The sequence below is a fragment of the Pelodiscus sinensis genome, chromosome 15, assembly GCF_052426305.1.
Source record: "Pelodiscus sinensis isolate ZL-2025 chromosome 15, ASM5242630v1, whole genome shotgun sequence".
In the NCBI taxonomy this organism is placed as follows: domain Eukaryota; kingdom Metazoa; phylum Chordata; order Testudines; family Trionychidae; genus Pelodiscus; species Pelodiscus sinensis.
The window spans coordinates 33,410,360-33,429,217 of NC_143066.1; the positions used below are offsets into that span (position 1 = coordinate 33,410,360).

General features: G+C 51.0%; 1 protein-coding gene across 1 annotated transcript in view; it reads left to right on the forward strand.

The window, feature by feature from the left end:
* The first annotated feature begins 275 nt into the window (after nucleotides 1–275).
* FSCN1 (fascin actin-bundling protein 1) overlaps nucleotides 276–18,858 on the forward strand; it is a 30,102-nt gene continuing 11,519 nt past the window's right edge. Inside the window, exon 1 of the mRNA XM_006112917.4 lies at nucleotides 276–1,268. Coding sequence (XP_006112979.1) covers nucleotides 446–1,268 — 823 coding nt within the window. The 5' untranslated portion in view covers nucleotides 276–445. The remainder of the gene's footprint in view (nucleotides 1,269–18,858) is intronic.

Here is an 18,858-nt window from a genome sequence, read left to right on the forward strand (position 1 = left end):
TGTGTGTGTGTGTGTGTGTGTGTGTGTGGAAGGGGGTTAGTGTGTGTGTGTGTGTGTGTGTGTGTGTGTGTGGAAGGGGGTTAGTGTGTGTGTGTGTGTGTGGAAGGGGGTTAGTGTGTGTGTGTGTGTGTGTGTGTGTGTAAGGGGGATAGAACGAACCTCCCTTCCTCCCTCCAATTGTCAGTGGCTGCGGCGCGCTCGCTCCCCCCTGCCGGAGGCGCAATTGGAGGCGGAGCTGGCAGCGCAGCCCGGACCTCTCTATATAGGCTGCAGCTGGGCTCGGCTGGCGGAGCGGGCTTTGTGCGGCTGCCGAGCGGGGGGGGCGGCGGCTCCGCGCGGTCCAGCGGAACAAAGGCCGGGGAGGGGGGGCGGAGAGAAGCCGCAGCAGCAGCAGCAGCAGCCGCCCCCTGTGTGTGTGTGGACGCGCGTCTCTCGCCGCGCCAGCATGACCGCCAACGGGACCGCGGCGCCGCTGCAGATCCAGTTCGGGCTCATCAACTGCGGCAACAAGTACCTGACGGCGGAGGCCTTCGGCTTCAAGGTGAACGCCTCGGCGCCCAGCATGAAGAAGAAGCAGATCTGGACGCTGGAGCAGGACGGCGACGACTCCAACGTGGTCTTCCTGCGCAGCCACCTGGGCCGCTACCTGGCGGCCGACAAGGACGGCAACGTGAGCTGCGACCACGAGCAGCCGGCCGCCGACTGCCGCTTCGTCATCCTGGCCCACGACGACGGGCGCTGGTCGCTGCAGTCCGAGCCCCACCGCCGCTTCTTCGGCGGCACCGAGGACCGCATCTCCTGCTTCGCCCAGGCCGTGTCGCCGGCCGAGAAGTGGAGCGTGCACATCGCCATGCACCCGCAGGTGAACATCTACAGCCTCACCAGGAAGCGCTACGCCCACCTCAGCGCCCGCCAGGAGGAGATGGCCGTGGACCGCGACGTGCCCTGGGGGGTGGACTCCCTCATCACCCTGGTCTTCCAGGACCAGCGCTACAGCGTGCAGACCTGCGACCACCGCTTCCTGCGCCACGACGGCCGGCTGGTGGAGCAGCCCGAGAAGGGCACCGGCTACACGCTGGAGTTCAGGTCCGGCAAGGTGGCCTTCCGCGACGGCGAGGGGCGCTACCTGGCCCCCTCCGGGCCCAGCGGCACCCTCAAGGCGGGCAAGAGCACCAAGGTGGGCAAGGACGAGCTCTTCGTGCTGGAGCAGAGCTGCCCGCAGGTGGTCCTGACAGCCGGCAACGAGAGGAACGTGTCCACCCGGCAAGGTAAGGGCCATCCCCCCCCCCTCCCGCTCCACCCCCCCGGCCCGCAGCACCCTGGGGGGCTGGCATGCGGTGCAGCAGCACCCCCTGGCTGGGCGGCCCCAGAGCGGGGCAGGAGTTTCGTGGTGGCCCCCGGTTGCCTTCGTTCTGCAGCCCCGGCCGTGGCTGCAACCGAGCCCAGGCGGCAACTTTCCTCCAGCTGCGGCCTCACGCCAACATCCCCCCCTCTTGTGCGAGAAAATGCCCGATCGGTGGGCTGCGTCCCACCTTCCTTCCCCCCCACCTCTCCTGGACCGCTGCGGAATTGCCTGGAGAAGCCATGTCCCTAGCCCTGCCGCTCGGGGCCTGGCTCCCCTGGTGCACACAGCCCTCCTAGGGTGTTTCATAAACGTCCCTTGGGGGGGTCCTACGGCCTTGCCTGCTCGCTGCAGTCAGGTCTTGGCCGGGTTTATATAAGGGCTTTGCTGAAACGCGGTGTGGAGCGGGTGATTATTTTTTTGGGTTGTGCAGGGAAAACATGACCTACATTCAGTTCACACAAAGAGCGCATTGCCTTGGCCGGCTGCTGCTTTGGCCGGTCCCGCTGAGCTCTTCCCTCCCCCCCCTTGGAAGCCCGAGTTTTCTCTTTTAATAGAGTAGCGTGGTGACCAGCTTTATGCATGATTTGGTGGGGGGGAGGGGAAGGACCGTGTGAATTTCATGGACTGGCGGTATCTCTGGCCATGGTGGAGCTCCATGTGCGCTCACTGTTCAATGGAAAAGTGTCAGCACACACAGCAGTGCTGTTAAGCATCTAATTTCAGTCCCATCCTGCGCCTTTGGCAAGCACCAACCTAATTGCTGGTTGCTGAAGGCATCTAACAAAAGGGGGGGTTTACAGAATGATTCCCCCTTCTCCCTGCAGTCTGAGAGAATACTGAAATGAAGCAAAACTCTCACATATAAGACTGGCTTCCTACCTCTTACAACCAACTGCCTGGCTTTGCCATACAGACCTTCCGCTGCATGCTAGTGGCTTGGCTTCCCATTTGTGCAGGAAGGCTGGGGAATGGATCTGATTTAAACCCTTCTGTGAGCTACCATCAAAATGGTTGTGTGTCACACCAGAATTCCTACCTCCCCTCACTTGAAGTGTCTGTAATGGTTGTCTTCGGCTCCGCAGGCTGCGACAGGGAATTCACTGCCTTCCCTCTAGGACTTAATCAACCACCACGTTCTGCTCCCAAAAATAAACATCAAATGGCCCTCTTGGCTGATATTTAGTATTTGTCCAGCCAGAGGATGGGGGGATGGGGAGAACAAGGGCGGACTTGTGGTTCAGAAAGAATGGCTATTGCTAAGCTAAGCTGGAGGGGAAGGAGGAGGGGGGCTGTTGCTCCAGCATGACAAAAGGCTGGATATTTGGGATTGGAAATCCAGATGTTGGGAGGGGTGGTATGGGGGTGGAGGGTTGGAGAAGTATTCAACAGTGGTCAAACAGGCTGCGGAGGGAATTCTTCCTTGCTACAAGCCAAGGAAGTGTAGAGCAAGGCGCCTGCAGCACTGGTGGAAATAACATTGCTCCTCTTCAGGGTGTGGCATGTGTCTAGGTGTTTAGTAGTGCAAGCAGTGTGGCTGAGCTGCCTGAAGGTTTTGAGGAGTCTTCCCAGTAAGGGGGTATGTGTCTGTTCAGCATTCAAGTTCCTTCCCTCGAAGGAGACTTCCCTCTGGTTTGGATGGAGTGAAAGAGTCTGTGGGCTCCATCTTGTGTGGTGGGCATTGGTCAAATGACCCCGTTTAGCAAGTTGATAGGGCATTGATTCCCTATTGCACCTCTCTTCTGGGTCTGATGCTTCATTTTGAAGTGGCTGCAGGGGAAGCCAGGATCGAGGGCATAAATCTCAGTGAATTAAGCGGAGCATCCTTGAGTTCCTGGCAACCCACCAGAGTTGTCCCATGAGGATAGTTCTGGCACGTGTAGAAAGCCAAAGCCCAAATCTCTGGGATGGGGAGGAAAAGGATTTGGTTCATGGGTCCAGATGGACCCCAATCTGGATTCTTGCATTAGCTTCATTCATTCCCCTTCTTAAAGGAGAAAGAAATAGCAAACTGCTCCGGGCTGTCAGGGATAGCAGTGGAGCAATTAGCTGCAATATGATCTATCCTTTAAGTACAGTTTCAGGCAGGGAAGCGGTTTCCGCTTTGTTAATCCTAGCCAGCAGCAGCAACCAGCAGTTGTGGAGTTGCTGCTTCTCTTTAGGCTCAGCTGGGGCACAACTTGCTTGTTCTTTTGGTCCCTTGCTGGCTCCTCCCTCCCCCTGCAGTAGAACCGCTCTGTTCCAAGGTTAATTACAAACAAACCTAAAACCACATGCCCTAGGGAGACTTTCCTAGACAGCCCTTTCACCTACTGGCTGATAAGCCTGCCTCTACTGTCTGATCCTGGGGAGGAGAGGATCCTTTGGAGACTGAGGCTTTTTAAAAGCCTATGGGAGTTGCAGCCTAAATGAATACTTGATACTGGCCATGGAAGGTCTATACTTCAACTGTACTCATTGGGGTCTTGCTGTCCTCCCTTGTCCCTTTCAGTGTGGAGACAGCACTCTGTTGGTCTGATTTGTTTCCCACACCACCACCACCAGCTGTGGGTGGTGGACAAAAGTTCTTTCAACTGGACCTCCCCCTTCCAAATATGGAGTTTGGTGTGAGGACAGACTAGCTAGCATCTGCCCCCTTGTGAGTGGGATCTCTTTAGTAATTGGACTCTGCCTGGCCTAAATAAGAATGAGGCACTAAAAGGGCCCCTCTGCAAAAAGGATCCTGGTGTCTAGTTTTCTGGAGGGAGGGAAGGAAGGAAAGACTAATCCCACAGGCAGTCCAGAGGCATTCCTGTGTTCAGATAGTGCACATGCACTACCAAAGAGTTGCAATTGAGGAGCAGAAGCCATTGCAGTCTCAGGCCCAACACATGCAGAGATTGCTTGGCTTCTGTTGCCACTCTACTCCAGTAGAGAACTGGAATGAAGTCCTGAACCTCCTTCACTAACCTAGGGGAAGGCTGAAGTGGGGATGTACAACAGGGATGCTAGTTTAGTGTGATGACTAAGGGCAACTCTGATTCACCACCTCTTTGGGTGCTTCAGATCTTTCCTGGAGATGAATTTAAAACTTGCTTGTTTGAGGAGCCACAGACAGTCATCTTTCCCAGTCAGGATTTAGGAATGTATCCTGGATGTTGAAGCTGTCATGGCTGGATCAGCAGGAAACTTAGACCTAAACAGGCAGCATGAAAAAAGTGACCTTAGAGCCTTGTTGAGGATAATCTAGATTTGTTGGATTCTTACTGGATTTACAAAGTCTTTGGAGAGAGTATGCCCAGGTAACTGCTTCCTGATACTCCAGGTCTGGCTAGGAGCAGATGAGAGCCCAGACAAGGATGTGATCAGGAAGTCTACTTGTTACCTGGGAAGCTTGCCAAGGCCACGAAAGCAGCTGGTTTATCTAGGAAACAAACCCATCTAGGAGATGGGAGAGTGAGGTTATGTTAATATATTTGTGTATGTGAGCCTCATCAAGGTCAGACTAGAATATCAGGTTAGAAATAAAATGTGGCTTACAAGATAAACACCTTTTTTCTCTACTGAGCCGCATAACTGTTTGGAGTGGATGTTGGCTTTGTTACTGTGTGGGAACTAGGCCCCTTGCCTTGAGCATTTGCCAGATGGTCTTCTTTGGTGGGCAGGCTTTTGGGCAGGACTCTACTTCCCTGTGTAACTTTTAGACACAGGGGTGATCAGATGCCCTGATGATATTAGTGATTGTCTTCTATTCTTCCTTCTCCTTCCTCCCCTGACCCAACCAAGCTAGTGTGTGTGTGTGGGGGGGACGGGACTGGGGGACACTAATACATTGAGGGATAGTTATCCCAAATGTCAGAGCAAGACACTGATTTGCATGTGGCTTGACTTGAACATCAAGCAAACTTACAGGCAGCCTGCCAGAAGCAGGAAGGATGAGAGAGGTAGGGGATAGGGATGTAAGCTACTAGTCAACTAACCAATAAGCTTTTGCTTATCTGCTAATGAGAGAGTCCACTAGTCCCTCGACTAGTCACATTTCCCCTTGAGGCAGCAAGGTGGGAGAGGAGCAGGAGCCCCGCAGCACTGTCTCTGTGGGGAGCAAGGGAGGTAGTGGGGACCGGGTGCAGTCCCAGATGCTGCACCTCTGCTCTTTAAATGTATTAAGAGCCTGCTGGTTCTTAATACATTTCAAAATCAGAAGCGCAGCTGGGGGGACCTGGCATGAGCCAGGACAGCTGATTCCTGGCTCATATTGTGTCCCCAACCACCACCCCACACTGTGTTTTAGCCTTTAAATGTTCTATACCTCTGCTGCTTGTGTGGAAGGGGGATTGAATTCCATAGAGATTTCTGACTCTTGCCTCCCCAGTATAGTGGGGACAGCAACTACCAGGACAGGGCTCTTTAGGTGCTGCAGTAGCCAACCCTTAGCAGACCTTGTTTCTTCAAAGCCTGCTTAGGTCACCATCTATTTACCAGCAGTTTACGCTTAGCGCCAATACACTGTCTGCTCTTGAAGGGAGACTCCTAGTTAACCAGTGTGGGACATGAGATGCGATGGCTGAGCTACCCAGAGACATTTTAGTAAACTAGTTTGGGGTGTAGTGCTACCGTAAGGGGGGAGGCTTCCTGGCAAGAACCCCAAAGCAACCAGGGTCTGTGTCCAAGCAAAGCAGTGGAGTGCACTGGCCAGTCAGCACCTTCTGCATCCACAGCCAGACAGTGAGGTGTGCAGCCTGAAGAGCTGGAGTGAAGTTCAGATGAAAGGGAAGTGGAAGCCAATGTCAAATGTCTTCAGATTCACAAGTGCCCTGTGTCTTGGCCCAGGTGAGATGGTGGTTCTGGGCTCCTGAATTCATTTCTCCCTCCCCCTCCCCCTCCCCCTCCCCCTTCCCCTCCCCCTTCCCCCCTCCCCATCAGCTTTGGCAGCTCTTTCCTATACACCTCTAGCTCTGCTGGCAGACCTGCAGCAATGACTGCTTAAAGCTGTTGGGCAGAGGTGGGAAACAGGTGGTTATAATCTGGGTTAAATTAGCCCTGAAGCCATACGCTGGCATGCTGGTTACATCCATGTAACAATACACCAGATAGTGTGTGCACATCTGCCTGATCTATTCCAGGGTAAAATGCCATAGCACTGCGAGCACTCGAGTTTCTCCATCGGGGAGAGAGGCTCTTTGGCCACAAATGGGCCTTTCTACTTGGGTGTGTGGCTGCAGTTTTTAGCTGTAAGCATCCCCTACTGAAGGTCTGGATTCCTTTGGTCTGTCTGCAAACTGCTTTGGTTACATGATTGACTTAAAGTCCTCCCTTTGCTGCTGCAGCATAGGACTGAAGAGACCTAGATTCAATTTGCTACTGTCACACAGGTGCATCCCTGCCTGCACAGAAAACAGTCAACGGCAGCTAGCCTCAGAGCTTGGTTCAAGGGACTGGGTTCACGCTATGGGCTAAATAGTGTAAATGCTTGGGCTGGTGCCTAGACTTGTCCCTCCTGCTGAGTTTCAGAGACTGGGTTTTGGCTTGAATGGGAATGTCTGTGCTTCTATTTTTAATCCACTCCTAGGAGCCCGAGTCAATTGACCTGGGCTTTTAGACTTGCAGGGGGTGTGGTCTGTGTAGACACAGTCTAACTTCAGTCAATGGCTTAACAGGCACGCCATGTGTAAAAAGGGTTCATCCTCACTGATGCCTTCAGAAGCTTACTTTGGGTTCTTAAGGGCCCAGACATTGGCACATGGGAAGCACTGCATAAAGGCCGTGTTTATACTGTGGCCATTAAGTAAGCAAGTGTTCGTGGTATTGACCTGTAAAGGTTAGAGGCTAGCCTAGTTCCTGCTCTCTAGTCACAGGCCAGGGAACTGGAACTTTGCGTTAAATAACACCCATCTGCTAAGACTCTAAGGCGGGAGTGTGCAATAATTTTTTGCTGGGTGCCACTTTGGAAATTTTTTATGTGGCCCCAGGCCTCACAGGAAGGGGTGGGACATTGAGCAGAAGGGGTGGGGCCAACATTGTCTGGGGGTGGGGAACCAGGAATGCCTTTGCCTCCACCACAAGTTCCCCCAAGGTGCCCATGCCCCTGGCATGGGAGGTGACGTCCCTTGCTCCCCTACCCCATGGCCAATTAGAGCCTGGGAGCAGGGGAGCGCACCAAGCTGCCTCCGCTCTGTCCCCGCCCTGCGAGCAACACGCGGCACTTCCAGGTGGTGGCGGGCCTGCTGCTCCTGCAGGTTGCATGTCTCCTAGCATTTTGTTTGATACCCCAACTTCAAGACTTTCAAGCCACTTAAAACTTTGTCCAGATGGGGCCCCACGATGGTCCCCTGAAGTCTGACTCAGAGTCAGACATTCTGATCTGTACAGCACTAACATTACTGAGGTGGCTTATTCTCAGTGTGGACTAGCAAACCTGCAACATTGGAGAAACTGCTTATAACAATAGAACAGCATGTCTTAGTGGGGCTTTGGGACTCACCGGCTTAGTCTGTAAATAACCCTTCAGGGACGATCCTCTGCCTTGTGGTTAAGACACTAGACTAGGATTTGGGAGATGCCTGGCAGAGCCAGCAACTGCATTCACAAGGCTCTGGGATGCTAGTCGCTTAGTGTGTCTATGCTGCACCCATAGCTTGAAAGCTACGCCGCGTAGCTCAAATTTGTGTAGCTTATTTCAAAATAGCTTATTTAGAAATTTAGCGCTGTCTATGCAGCACTTATTTCAAAATAACCCACTATCCACAAGGAGTAAGGGACTTTTTGGAAATGAGGCATACAGGGATGTTGGCATAGCAAACCCGTTATTTTAAAATAAGGGGTGTGTTCAAAAAGGGGTCCCTCGTGTTAGTCTTAAAAGACAGGACTATGCAGCACTTTACTTTCTTCAAAAGACATGGAATAGCTCTTTTGGGATACTGGGGGTCTCATTTGTGGCACTAGAAAGTGATCCTATGGCATTTGATTTAGCTGGTCTAGTAAAGACCTGCTAAATCAAATGCTGGGGGGGGAGGGATAGTAAGGAAAGCCAATGGGAGGCAAAGACAGATGGTGCCAAGGTCTGCTGACTCTAGCTAGAGTTGCATACTTTTAATCCCACTTTCCAGGTCTAGTGTAGACCTGGCCTCTGCCTCAGTCCTTTACCTGCAGTATTGAGAATACTCTTGTCTTGTTTAGATAGCCCTTTCAGTTCTAGGTCAACACCCACTAAACTGGTTTAGGTAAACCCTGGGTGGACGCCCTCATTTTAGTTATGACTGACTTAGATTAGGAACTGGTTTAAACCCAATTAAACAAGTCTGGTTATAAATCAGTAGGCACCGACACAGCCTTTTGCACTGGCTTAAAATAACACCATTGGTTAAACTTTGCTAACCCTGTATAGGCAAGCCTTAAGCTCTTGAGGGTGTAGAGGTGTCTTAAGCGTTTGCAGACTATTTAGTGGACTAATGCCCTCCCTATTAAATATCCTAGAGTGCTAGTTTCAGTACATATATAGGAATTGCTATGTAGTGCCTCTTGCTTCACTTGCACCTTTAGCTTCACCTCTCTAAGCACTGGGCAGTAACTTAAACTGCCTCCTGTGTACCAAATCCTCAGCTCTAGCCTATGTTGCTGACAGGTGAGCTATGGCGGGGGGGGGGGGGGGGGGGGGAGGAGACTAAAGGCAGGTGTGCACATGTAATTCTGTCCCTCTGTTGGGTATTGCTTTCCCTTACACACCTTTCAGGATTTCTATTTGTCGCCGTCCTGTAATAACTTGCGCTACAGATAACAAGCTACAGAAAGGAAGAGGTTGCTTCAGTCTGTGTAGAATGGGACTCGTGTCTGAATGCTGCTTACCTTGTGTACCTCATTATAAGGTGCTACATCTTGAATCTACTTCCAGAGCAGTGAAATGGGTTCCTTCAGGAAATATCTGAGCTCTACCTCATCCTTGTGTCTAGAGGTAACTTAGTTCAGGGTTCTGAATCTCTCTGGCAGCCACAGCAGGTATCTGTCACTCAACACCACTTGCATACTAGGCTCAGGGCAGAGGAAAGGGTGTTGCTGCTGGAATACTTCACCATTGAGAATGATATTGGAAGACCTGTTTGACCCTGTGACTGTACAAGCGCATTTCATGGCAGAGTTTAGGCCTCCCTGTGGTACTGAGAGGTTAATCTCTCTAGCCTGTTCTGATGGCAGCAGTTGGAAAGCGTGGCAGCTAGGGAATTAGGAATCCTTCTCCCGAGCCAAGTCTGGCTTTTCTTCCTGTCAGTTTCCACAGCTGCCTTCCCTGGGGGGAGCTACAGCAAAAAGTGTTTGGGGGCTGAGAGAATTCTTTTGTAACTTAATATTCCTGATGCAGGGGGAAGAGTTGTATTGCTTCACTGTTAATGGAGCTGACGCTTAAGAATGCTGGCCCAAAGATGCCTTGATGGTGACAGGAGGATTCTGTTGTTCTGTCCAACCCAGATAGGAACATCTCTCAATTACTGTGCTTCTAAGGGTGTGAATTCTCTTCATTGAAATTTATTGTAATGCAACAAAATACAGACCACTCCTGCTAGCTCCAAAATGTCACCAAACTATGTACAGGCAGTCCCCGACTTACGCGGATCAGAAGCGGGGGACCCCGCCGCTGCTGCGGGTTCGCTCGCAGTGTCCCTGGTCTGCTGGAGATGGTCCCCAGCAAACCAGGGGCACCGGGAGCAAAGCGGTCCGGCGCCAGAGCAAAGCCTCAGAGGCGAGGCACCCCCCCCCTCGCTGCCGCTTTGCTCCCTGTGTCCCTGGTCTGCTGGGGGGGGGGGTGCAGCTAGTGTGCCCCCCCAGGAGACCAGGCTTTTGTTGTGGACCCTGGGGCAGAGCAGCTGGGGCGCTGCTGGTTGGTCCTGCAGCGCTGCTCTGGGCACTACTGGACCAACCCGGCAGCACCCCAACTGCTCTGCCCCAGGCATCCTGATTCAGCCACTGCTGGTCAGTTTCAGCAGTGGCTGAATCAGGACTCCTGGGGCAGAGCAGCTGAGGTGCTGCTGGGTTGGTCCAGTAGCGCCGAGGAGCGGTGCTACTGGAGCAACCCAGCAGCACCCCAGCTGCTCTGCCCCAGACGTCCCCAAGTCAGCCGTTGCTGAAACTGACCAGCGCTGACTACAGGAAGCCCGAGGCACAGTTGCTCTGCCCTGGGGCTTCCTGGAATCAGCTGCTGATCAGTTTCAGCAGCAGCTGACTTGGGATTCTTAAGTTGAATCTGTATGTAAGTCAGAACTGGCGGTCAGTTTCAGCAGCGGCTGAATCTGGACGCCAGTTCCGACTTACATACAGATTCAACTTAAGAACAAACCTACAGTCCCTATCTTGTACATAACCCGGGGACTGCCTGTAGTCTTCTGCACCAAAGTAATATGGGGAGTCCTCACCAGACTTACCACCTCTTACTGACTCCTGGTTTCTAAAGAATGTGGCATGCTCCTGTCCCCTTTAATATACTCCAGTCTTCTGCCTTCCCAGACTCTTCCTTGCCAAACTTTAGATAGAGAAGACTCCTCCTTAAGACAAGGAAGTGACAGACTTTTTTCTCATCTTCTGCCAGCTCCTCCAACTCTACTCTTTTCTCTACCAGATTTTTCACTGTGGAACTTGCCACACTCCAACTTCAAAAATAAAACGCCCAAGATGGATACCTTTCCCTTGCCTCTACTCATTCCACATCCTGGGTTGATGTAGCACCCTCCCTCCCCCGGTTTGTCTGGCCATGATCAAGAGTAGCAGCATCACTTGGGGTAATGTTCACTACTTCACACACACACTCTCTCCTCCCCCTTGCAACATCTCCCACAGGGCTACTGCATCCATCTGGCCAAAGGCAAGAACTTCTCCAAGCAACATAGCTTTGTCCTGAAGCAGCTCCAACTCTCTATCCACTGGAGTTCCCCAAAGATTAGTTCTTGGTCCTCTTTCCCTATTCACTTCTCCCTTGTGCCTTGATCTTTAATTAGCAGCTCCATCAAGGTTAGGAGGAGTCATGCTGATTTCCTACTGGAAATGTAGGAAGAGCAGTAATTAAAGTTTGAGGGTAATGATTTTTGCAGAGACTTCTGGGATAACACAACTGAAAACTTTCAACATAATGGGATTGCTTCTGTCTTGATGGAATCAGGCAGACTGCCAAATTTAAGGTGTGAGCAGCAATCAAGCCCATCTCTTCTCAGCCTTGATGTCTTATGCCTTTTGTCTTACCAGGCATAGACCCTTCAGGAGGGGTAAGGGTTGGGAGGTGATTAGGCAAAACTACCTGGTAGTTGGGCTTCTGATCTTTCACCTCTAAGCACATCTGGCTCAAAGCAACAATTGCCTTGCTCTGGCTTCCTGTTCATCTGCTGTCTTCCTCCCACAGTGCTTAATGAGTGCATAAAGCTGTTGTCCAGAAAGCAGCCTTAGTAATACAGGAAACTGAACTTGCTGATTTATGTGGAAAGTCAAAAGCCACTCCTAGACACCAAGTGGTGGGGTCTCTGGGGGATTCATAAACTGTCTGTGCTGTCCCGAGCAATGGACAGAGATGTCGAATTTACTAGGATGTGAGCCCGAAGGCATCTAATGTTACTATATTTGCCTGCCTGTGATGACAGTAAAACCCTCTGACTGCTGACTCAGCCATATGTTCCTGGAATCTCTCCCATGTGGGGGAAGAACTTTCAGCTTCTCTTTACATTCCAGAGCCTCTAGAAGGTGGGGGTCTTTCTAGTCTTGATCAGTGTGGAGATGTCCCAGCTGGCCAAAGGTGAATGATTATATCCCTACAGTTAGCCAGTCCTTTGTGGGAAAGGAGATGGCTTCTTGGTGTAGTTTTCCCCCACCCTCTTCCCCGTAGCCAGCTGCTAAGTCTGTTTGGTGCTTGAGATACTTGACCATGCAACATTTCTCTAATTTTGCATGGCTGTGACCCTCCAAACCTCCTGTTCAGTCTTAGTTACAGCCCTTTGAAGCATTGTTCTGCTGGCGTGTAATTGCATTCCTTTCTGCTGAGTCTGTGTAACCTAACTCCAGCCTGGCATCTGGGGAAGGGGCTTCAGAGACCCTTTTCTCCTTTCCCACGGCCAGAGCTGTTCCCTGTTGGCCTAGGATCCTGTGCCACATCTGGTGCTGTACCTGTTAGGGAGAGCCTCAAGGGACTATGAAGTGGCTAGCTGAGTCTCAGAATGGTGGGGGGGATGTGGGTTCTGGGCAGCCAGTGCTTTGATCTACTAGATAGTGGTTTTTTTTTTTTTTTTTTTTTTTTTTCATCCTGTGGTCCACAGATCCCTGGGAGTCTGCAGACTGAGACATCCAAAGGAGTCTGCACCTCCACTGAACTTCTTTATGGATCCATGAATGGTAAAAACCTGTACCATAGTCTTGAGACTTGCTTAATCATTCCCACTTTAGTCTCCAGCTGGGAATGGGACAAACTTTTCCTACTATTTTTCTTGGCCAACTCTTGATGCATTCCAAGTACCCCTGCAGGTGGTTCCCCACTGAGCCATAGTGCATGGGAAGCTGGACCTCTCTTCAGTACGATTTCATGGTGACTAGCTAGCTGTTTGGCTCTGAAAATGGGACTAATTGACAATTTCCCCTACATTCCAGTTTTCTGTGCAGATCCCACCTCTGCTTAGGAGGTAGGGATGGGGAAACCGTGACTCTTTCAAGTTAACTCTAAGGTGAAGGGTTAGATGACTCTTTGAAGTTCAGTGATCTCAGACCACGTTCTGCAAAGGCCTGGTCAGTGTGTGTAGGTCAGTGCATGTAAGCAGATGTTTGTAAGGGCAGCTGGAGAAGGACGACAAGGCATGGCTTATTTCTCTGACCAGAAAAGAGCAGATCTAAAGAAGTGGCATTTGGAACCCTTCTCCCAAGAGCAGACTAGCAGCATTCTGCTCCCACAGGGTGAAAGATGAAGCAGGCACCAGTGGAGGGGTAGTCTAGCTCCTTGCATGTCTTGCTTTTTTTCCTCTTCAATCCAATCCAGCAGCGTCTTCCCCAAACAGAGTAAAGCATCCCTCCCGATGACTGACTTTAGATGAAAGGCTGCCAATAACAGTGTAACATTTCCCATCAGACACCAACACTGCAGTGGCAGGTCAGATGTGCCTGCCGCTTGAGATGCAGTGCACAGGACATGGTCCCCTTCAATCACTATTTAGAGGATTGTGGACTGCTCTGTTCTGAACTGGCAGCTCTTAGTAGCTCCCTTTCCTTCTCTTCTCCCAGCTGGTAATAGGGTCCTTCAAAGCCTAGATCCCCAGTGGCAAGATAGGAGTGTGCAGAATGACTCCAAGCACATCTCCAACTGCAGCTGGGAGCTCTATGGAACTTGAACCAATACTGAGCTGTGTCTACAATGGCACGATCTTGGGCCAGAGCAGCCGCTCTTGCGCAAAAACTTGCTGCCTGTCTACGCTGGCCATGTGTTCTTGTGCAAGTACGCTGATGTTCTAATGTATAAAACCAGGGCTTCTTATGCCGAGCTTTTCCAGAAGAAGCCAGTGTAGACAGGCAATGTGAATTTCTTGCGCAGGAAAGCCCTATGGTTAAAATGGCCGTCAGAGAGCTCTTGCGCAAGAGAGCGTCTACACTGGCATTGATGCTCTTGCGCAAAAGCACATGCCAGTGTAGATGCGCTCTTCTGGAAGAGTTTTTGCAGAACTCTTCCACAAGAGGTGGTTTTTTTTTTTTTTTTTTTTTTTTTTTTTGCATGAGAATGTGCCAGTGTAGGCATAGCCCTGCTATTTTAAATGCCAATGGCTGCAGCAGCATATGTGGTGGGCCATGCTAGAGCTTGACTGGCCTAGATCTCAGACTAGCTGAGCCGGTGCGATCCTGACTCCCTCCTCACTTCAGGCTGGCTGGATTGAAGCTCATGGAGGAACATCGGCCTGAGCTGGGAATAACTTTCAACTTCTAGGCAAGATGTGGGGAGTAGCAGAGAATGGGGTGGCGGGGTCTGCTGACTCCCACCACTGTGCACTGGCCCGGGGTGCCTTCCACTGCTCAGAGGCAAGCTGTGGAATGGTCCGTGCTGGTGGCAGCTAAATTCCAGAAAATGGGGAGAGGGGTGGAAAGAAGGTGCCTTTCTTTCTAGCCTTTCAAATGTGAAATGTCTTGTAGCTACCAACTGATGTCCCAGGTCTGAGACATGGGAAGGGGGCTGGATTTCCATATTTAGTTCAGGAGTTGGGACTCTGCTTCTTGTTGGCCTCCCTGTTCCTGCAGTCATCCAGTCAAGCTGAAGTGTGCTTGTAGCGAAGGAGCTGGCATGCGTGCAGACTGCTTCCCTTCGTCTAGGTGGAATCTAGCTTACCTAGACCTGCCAGGTTGGAGGGAGAAAGGGGGGGGGGGGGGGTTAAAGGCTCAAAGCATTGAGCAGTGGCCATCTTCTAATGCTGATTGTCTCGATCAGGTATGAGCAAAATATAGCCCACCAAGCTACCAGATCTGGCCCACGGAAGCGATGGGGAGCCCCGGGTAGGGCTCTGTTTCGGTTTTAAAACGGGAAGGGAGGGGGGAAGATTTAGGAGCCACCCTGCCTTCAGCACATTCCCATTGTCCAGTTTCTGGCAGAAACCGGCCAATGGGAGTTGCATGCTAGAATAACAGGCAGCTAAAAAAAAAAAATCACGCATGCCCCTCCCCTGCTCAGTTATTCATGAAGCACATGGCTGGCCAGGCTGGCTGGGAAACCTTTTAAGCTCTTCAGGCAGGCTAGTTAGGCAGCTGGTAAGTAAGTCTCTTGGCCACAGCCTGCTTCTGGCACCCCAGCCCTTTCTTGCCCCACCTCTCTGCCCCCCCTCCCCCACTGAACATAACCTAACCCCTCTGTCCCCCTCTTATACCTGTACCCCCTCCGACTCCAGTCTCTCTCCTGCACTCCAGTCCCTTAGCCCAAGCTCCCTTCTGCACCCAACCTCCATTCCAGACCCTGCATCTCATTAATATCATGGGAGAGTGGAGCCTTCGACCTCTTTCCAAAATCTTGGAGTGCACACCTCCTCCCCCCCCCCCCCCAATTAAATCAATATCTTCTCTAGGCACTTGCAAGAAATCAGTGTAGGATTACTCCATTCCTCCAGAGATGCCACCAAAACACCTTATGACACATGCTGCCCACTTCTAAAGGAGTGAAATAGTGGCACATGGGTCTTGGAGCAGGTGAGTGACTGGGAATTGGGATACGTTGGCTCACTTACCACTAAACTCTGGTGCTTCGTCCTTGAAGCCCTTAATTTAGCCTACACATAAGATTGTGTATCCATAAGATTCTACAGACAGGTCAGTCTGTCTTCCTGGTCTTGCACTGCAGCATGACTGTCAGAACACACATTGGACAAATGGTTCTGATCCTTCGGAGAGAACTTGTAGTGCTCAGCTTTCCCCATAGAAGGCATCCCTCTTAAAAGGATCTCCATGCTGGTTCTGCAGGATGCAACGTATAGGTGAAATGCACGTTTAGTGGAACATGTGTAGCTGAACCAAGAAGAGATTTGATTCAGCTGGTCTGAGGCCCAAATCCATTCTGGGTGCGGACAAAACGTAGCCCGTCCCCAAGCTGGAATACAAGGTGCGGCAAATGGCACTTAATCCAGGCTTGGAGCTTTACAAAAAATTGCAGCCAACTGTCTCTGCAAATGTATGAAATGTTGCAATGTGTTATAGTTCTGGTCCAGAAAACTGCTTTAAAGAATGACAATCACTGTCAATACGCAAGTGGGTTTTCTATGGGCAGGTCTCTCAGACTGAGGTTTCTTTCTAGAAACGGAACAACCTGCAGTAGATCAAGCATTGGCTTCCTCTTTTACCATTCCCTACTCCTAACAGTCTACAGCATTCTGCTTGGTTTGTTCCATAATGGAAAGGAGTGGGGTGGGAGGTGTGTGTGGGGGGAGGGGCATTCCTGCTGGCTTCACCCCCTGTCCATGGGAATTGGCAGTGGGGACTATTGTATACACATGACCTTCCCTCTACTCCCAGGTCAGCTAGATTGACGCTTTGTTTGGCAGCAAGTGGCTCTCTGTGGGCTGAATCCTATTGGACTAGGAAGAACTGGTCAAATGTAGAATGCTAAACAGAGGGCTAGACCTAGAGAGAGCAGGCTTCTCCATGCAGTTTCCTCTGGCTACTCAGCTGTAGGAAGGCTGCTCACTGCGGTTTTGTGGCTGGTCTGTCTGTCTGTGAAACAGAAGCCGTGGCAGGGACTCTGTTGCTGGAATAGGATCATCCCTGTGAATAGAACCAGTGGAAGGTGTGTGGTGGTTTTTTTTTTTTTTTTTTTTTTTTTTTTTTTTTGTCAAAATACCTTTGAATGAACAATTCCCCAATCGTTGTATTAAGTCTTCCATGTAAACTACTCACAGCCAAATGCCCAACAATTCTAAATTAAAACACTTGGGCTATGTCTACACTCGTGGCTTCTTATGCAAGAACATCTTGTGCAAGGGTTCTTGTGCAAGAAGTCTTGCACAAGAAAATGTACACACTGCCAAGTGCGAGCTGTGCTTTTGCGCAAGAGCGCCCATGGCAGTGTGGACGCGCTCTTGCGCAAGGAAGCTCTGGTGGCCATTTTAGCCATAGGGCTTTCTTGTGCAGGAAATCCCTGCTGAGCATCCACACTGCCCGCTTGCGCAAGAGGGCTTACACCTGTTAGAGTAGCTCTTGCGCAAGAAGCCCTCTTACCACACCGTACTGTAAATTTCCTCGTGCAAGAGCGGGCGGGCAGTGTGGATGCTCTGCAGATTCTTACGCAAAAGCAGGCATACTTGCACAAGAAGCTGCGTGTGTAGCCATAGCCTTGGTGTGGAAGAGGACATCCCCTTCTAGTGTGGAGGGGGGAACTAAAACCTTAAATGTTTCTGCTTTATCAAATGGAACTGAGAAATCCCATAGAACTTAGCAGGAAACCAAAACTCCTTCCATTCAGATGGCCGCTAGCAGGGAGAGCCATGATGTCAGTTATCTAAGACACACTGTGTCCTTCACACTTTGGTTGGAGAGGGGGGTGTTCTAGGAGAGTGGGCAGCACCCCCCAAACTGCAAGTTGGAATTAAAGGGATAACTGTCCTCAAGGACTATGCTCAAGCCAAGCTTTTCCTGTTCCTCCGATCTTGTACAGTCTCATTCATTCATTGGTTGTGTGAGGCCTTATTTTCTGCCCCTCCTTCCCTAAAAGGGGGAAACCAGCCAGAGCCAGCCTCTGACTCACTGCCTTCCTCGGTGTGTGGCCACTATGTATAGGCTTATTCAAGTAGACTGCCAGATGTGAGTGAGCCCCAGCTGCTTCTATTAGCCCTGAGCACAGAGGCACAAACGCCAAATGGCAGGCATGGAAAATTGCAGGCGAAGGGGGTAGTGTTAAGGAAGGACAATCTGTGTCCTGTTTCCTGTTCAAAGGTAGGCTTACAGCTGGGGAGTGTGAGAGTCCTTGCCTAAAACACTTATCCAGTCAGGACCCTGCCTCTCTCCTCCCAGAAGTTATCTGATTAAAAGACACTGTCCCATAACCTGGTAGAGCTCTCTTTCTGGAGCCAACCCCCTCTTTCCCTGAGATGTTCCCATCTGGCTCCGCTAATCAGCTGGCAAAACACAGATTCATGCAGCCAGCACCATAAAAAAATTTACATCCGTACCCCACAGCTTCCTCTTGGAATAGGTGGGTTCCTACCCACCAGCGCCGAATGCCTGGTATTCGGTCTGCTTGGTGTGCATGGAATTGTGCTGTGCACAGCACTGGATGTGGCTACGTCGGTCACGGTAAGTGAGCAGAATGTTCAGTTAAGGCCATGTTGGGGAGAAACAGGCGCAACAGAATCCCCCTGGAGAGGGGGAGGTAGGTTTGGATAGCGGGTGCACCACGAGTGCCCTGGTTTTAGGGAGCAGAGCTGAAAATGCTGATTCTTCTGGGCCCCTTCACATCAGCTCAATCAGGCTAAAGTCACTATAAACCCTGAAGGATTTCTCCAGCCAGTGCATTGCTGTGCTCAAGCTACTCTGATCTGCAAAACCACCTCACAAGCTAGTTTCCCTTAAGCCAGGGACTGGACTAGTTCCCACAAGGCTCCAGAATTCAGGGAACCAAAGGGGGGCCCTGAGACACCTGCAAGATGAGAGCTGTGCAGAACAGAGCTTGGAAGCTAGACCAGAGCATGGACATCAAGTGGAATCCCCTGGGGGGGGGGCTCAAACTGCTCCTCACTGTGTGCAGCATTTTGCATTCTCTGGCTGTGGGCAGCCACACTAGTGAAACGACAGAAACGTGCCTGGATAAGTGATAGGAAGCTAATTTAGATTATGGATAACAAAGCCAGGTAAATACAAAAGTGAAACGTGCAGGTAAGCAAAGCGCTGTGCTTATTCCAGTTAATCAGTTGTAGATCAGACCTCACTGGCGTCGTCATTTAGCTAATGAATTCATGTGATTGCTCAGAAGTATCTCAACTGCTACCAGGGCTTGTTTATCTCTAACACTGCACCCATCAGCTTTTCACAAAGCGAAATTCCTTCAACCTGAGATCAGACAAGATGGG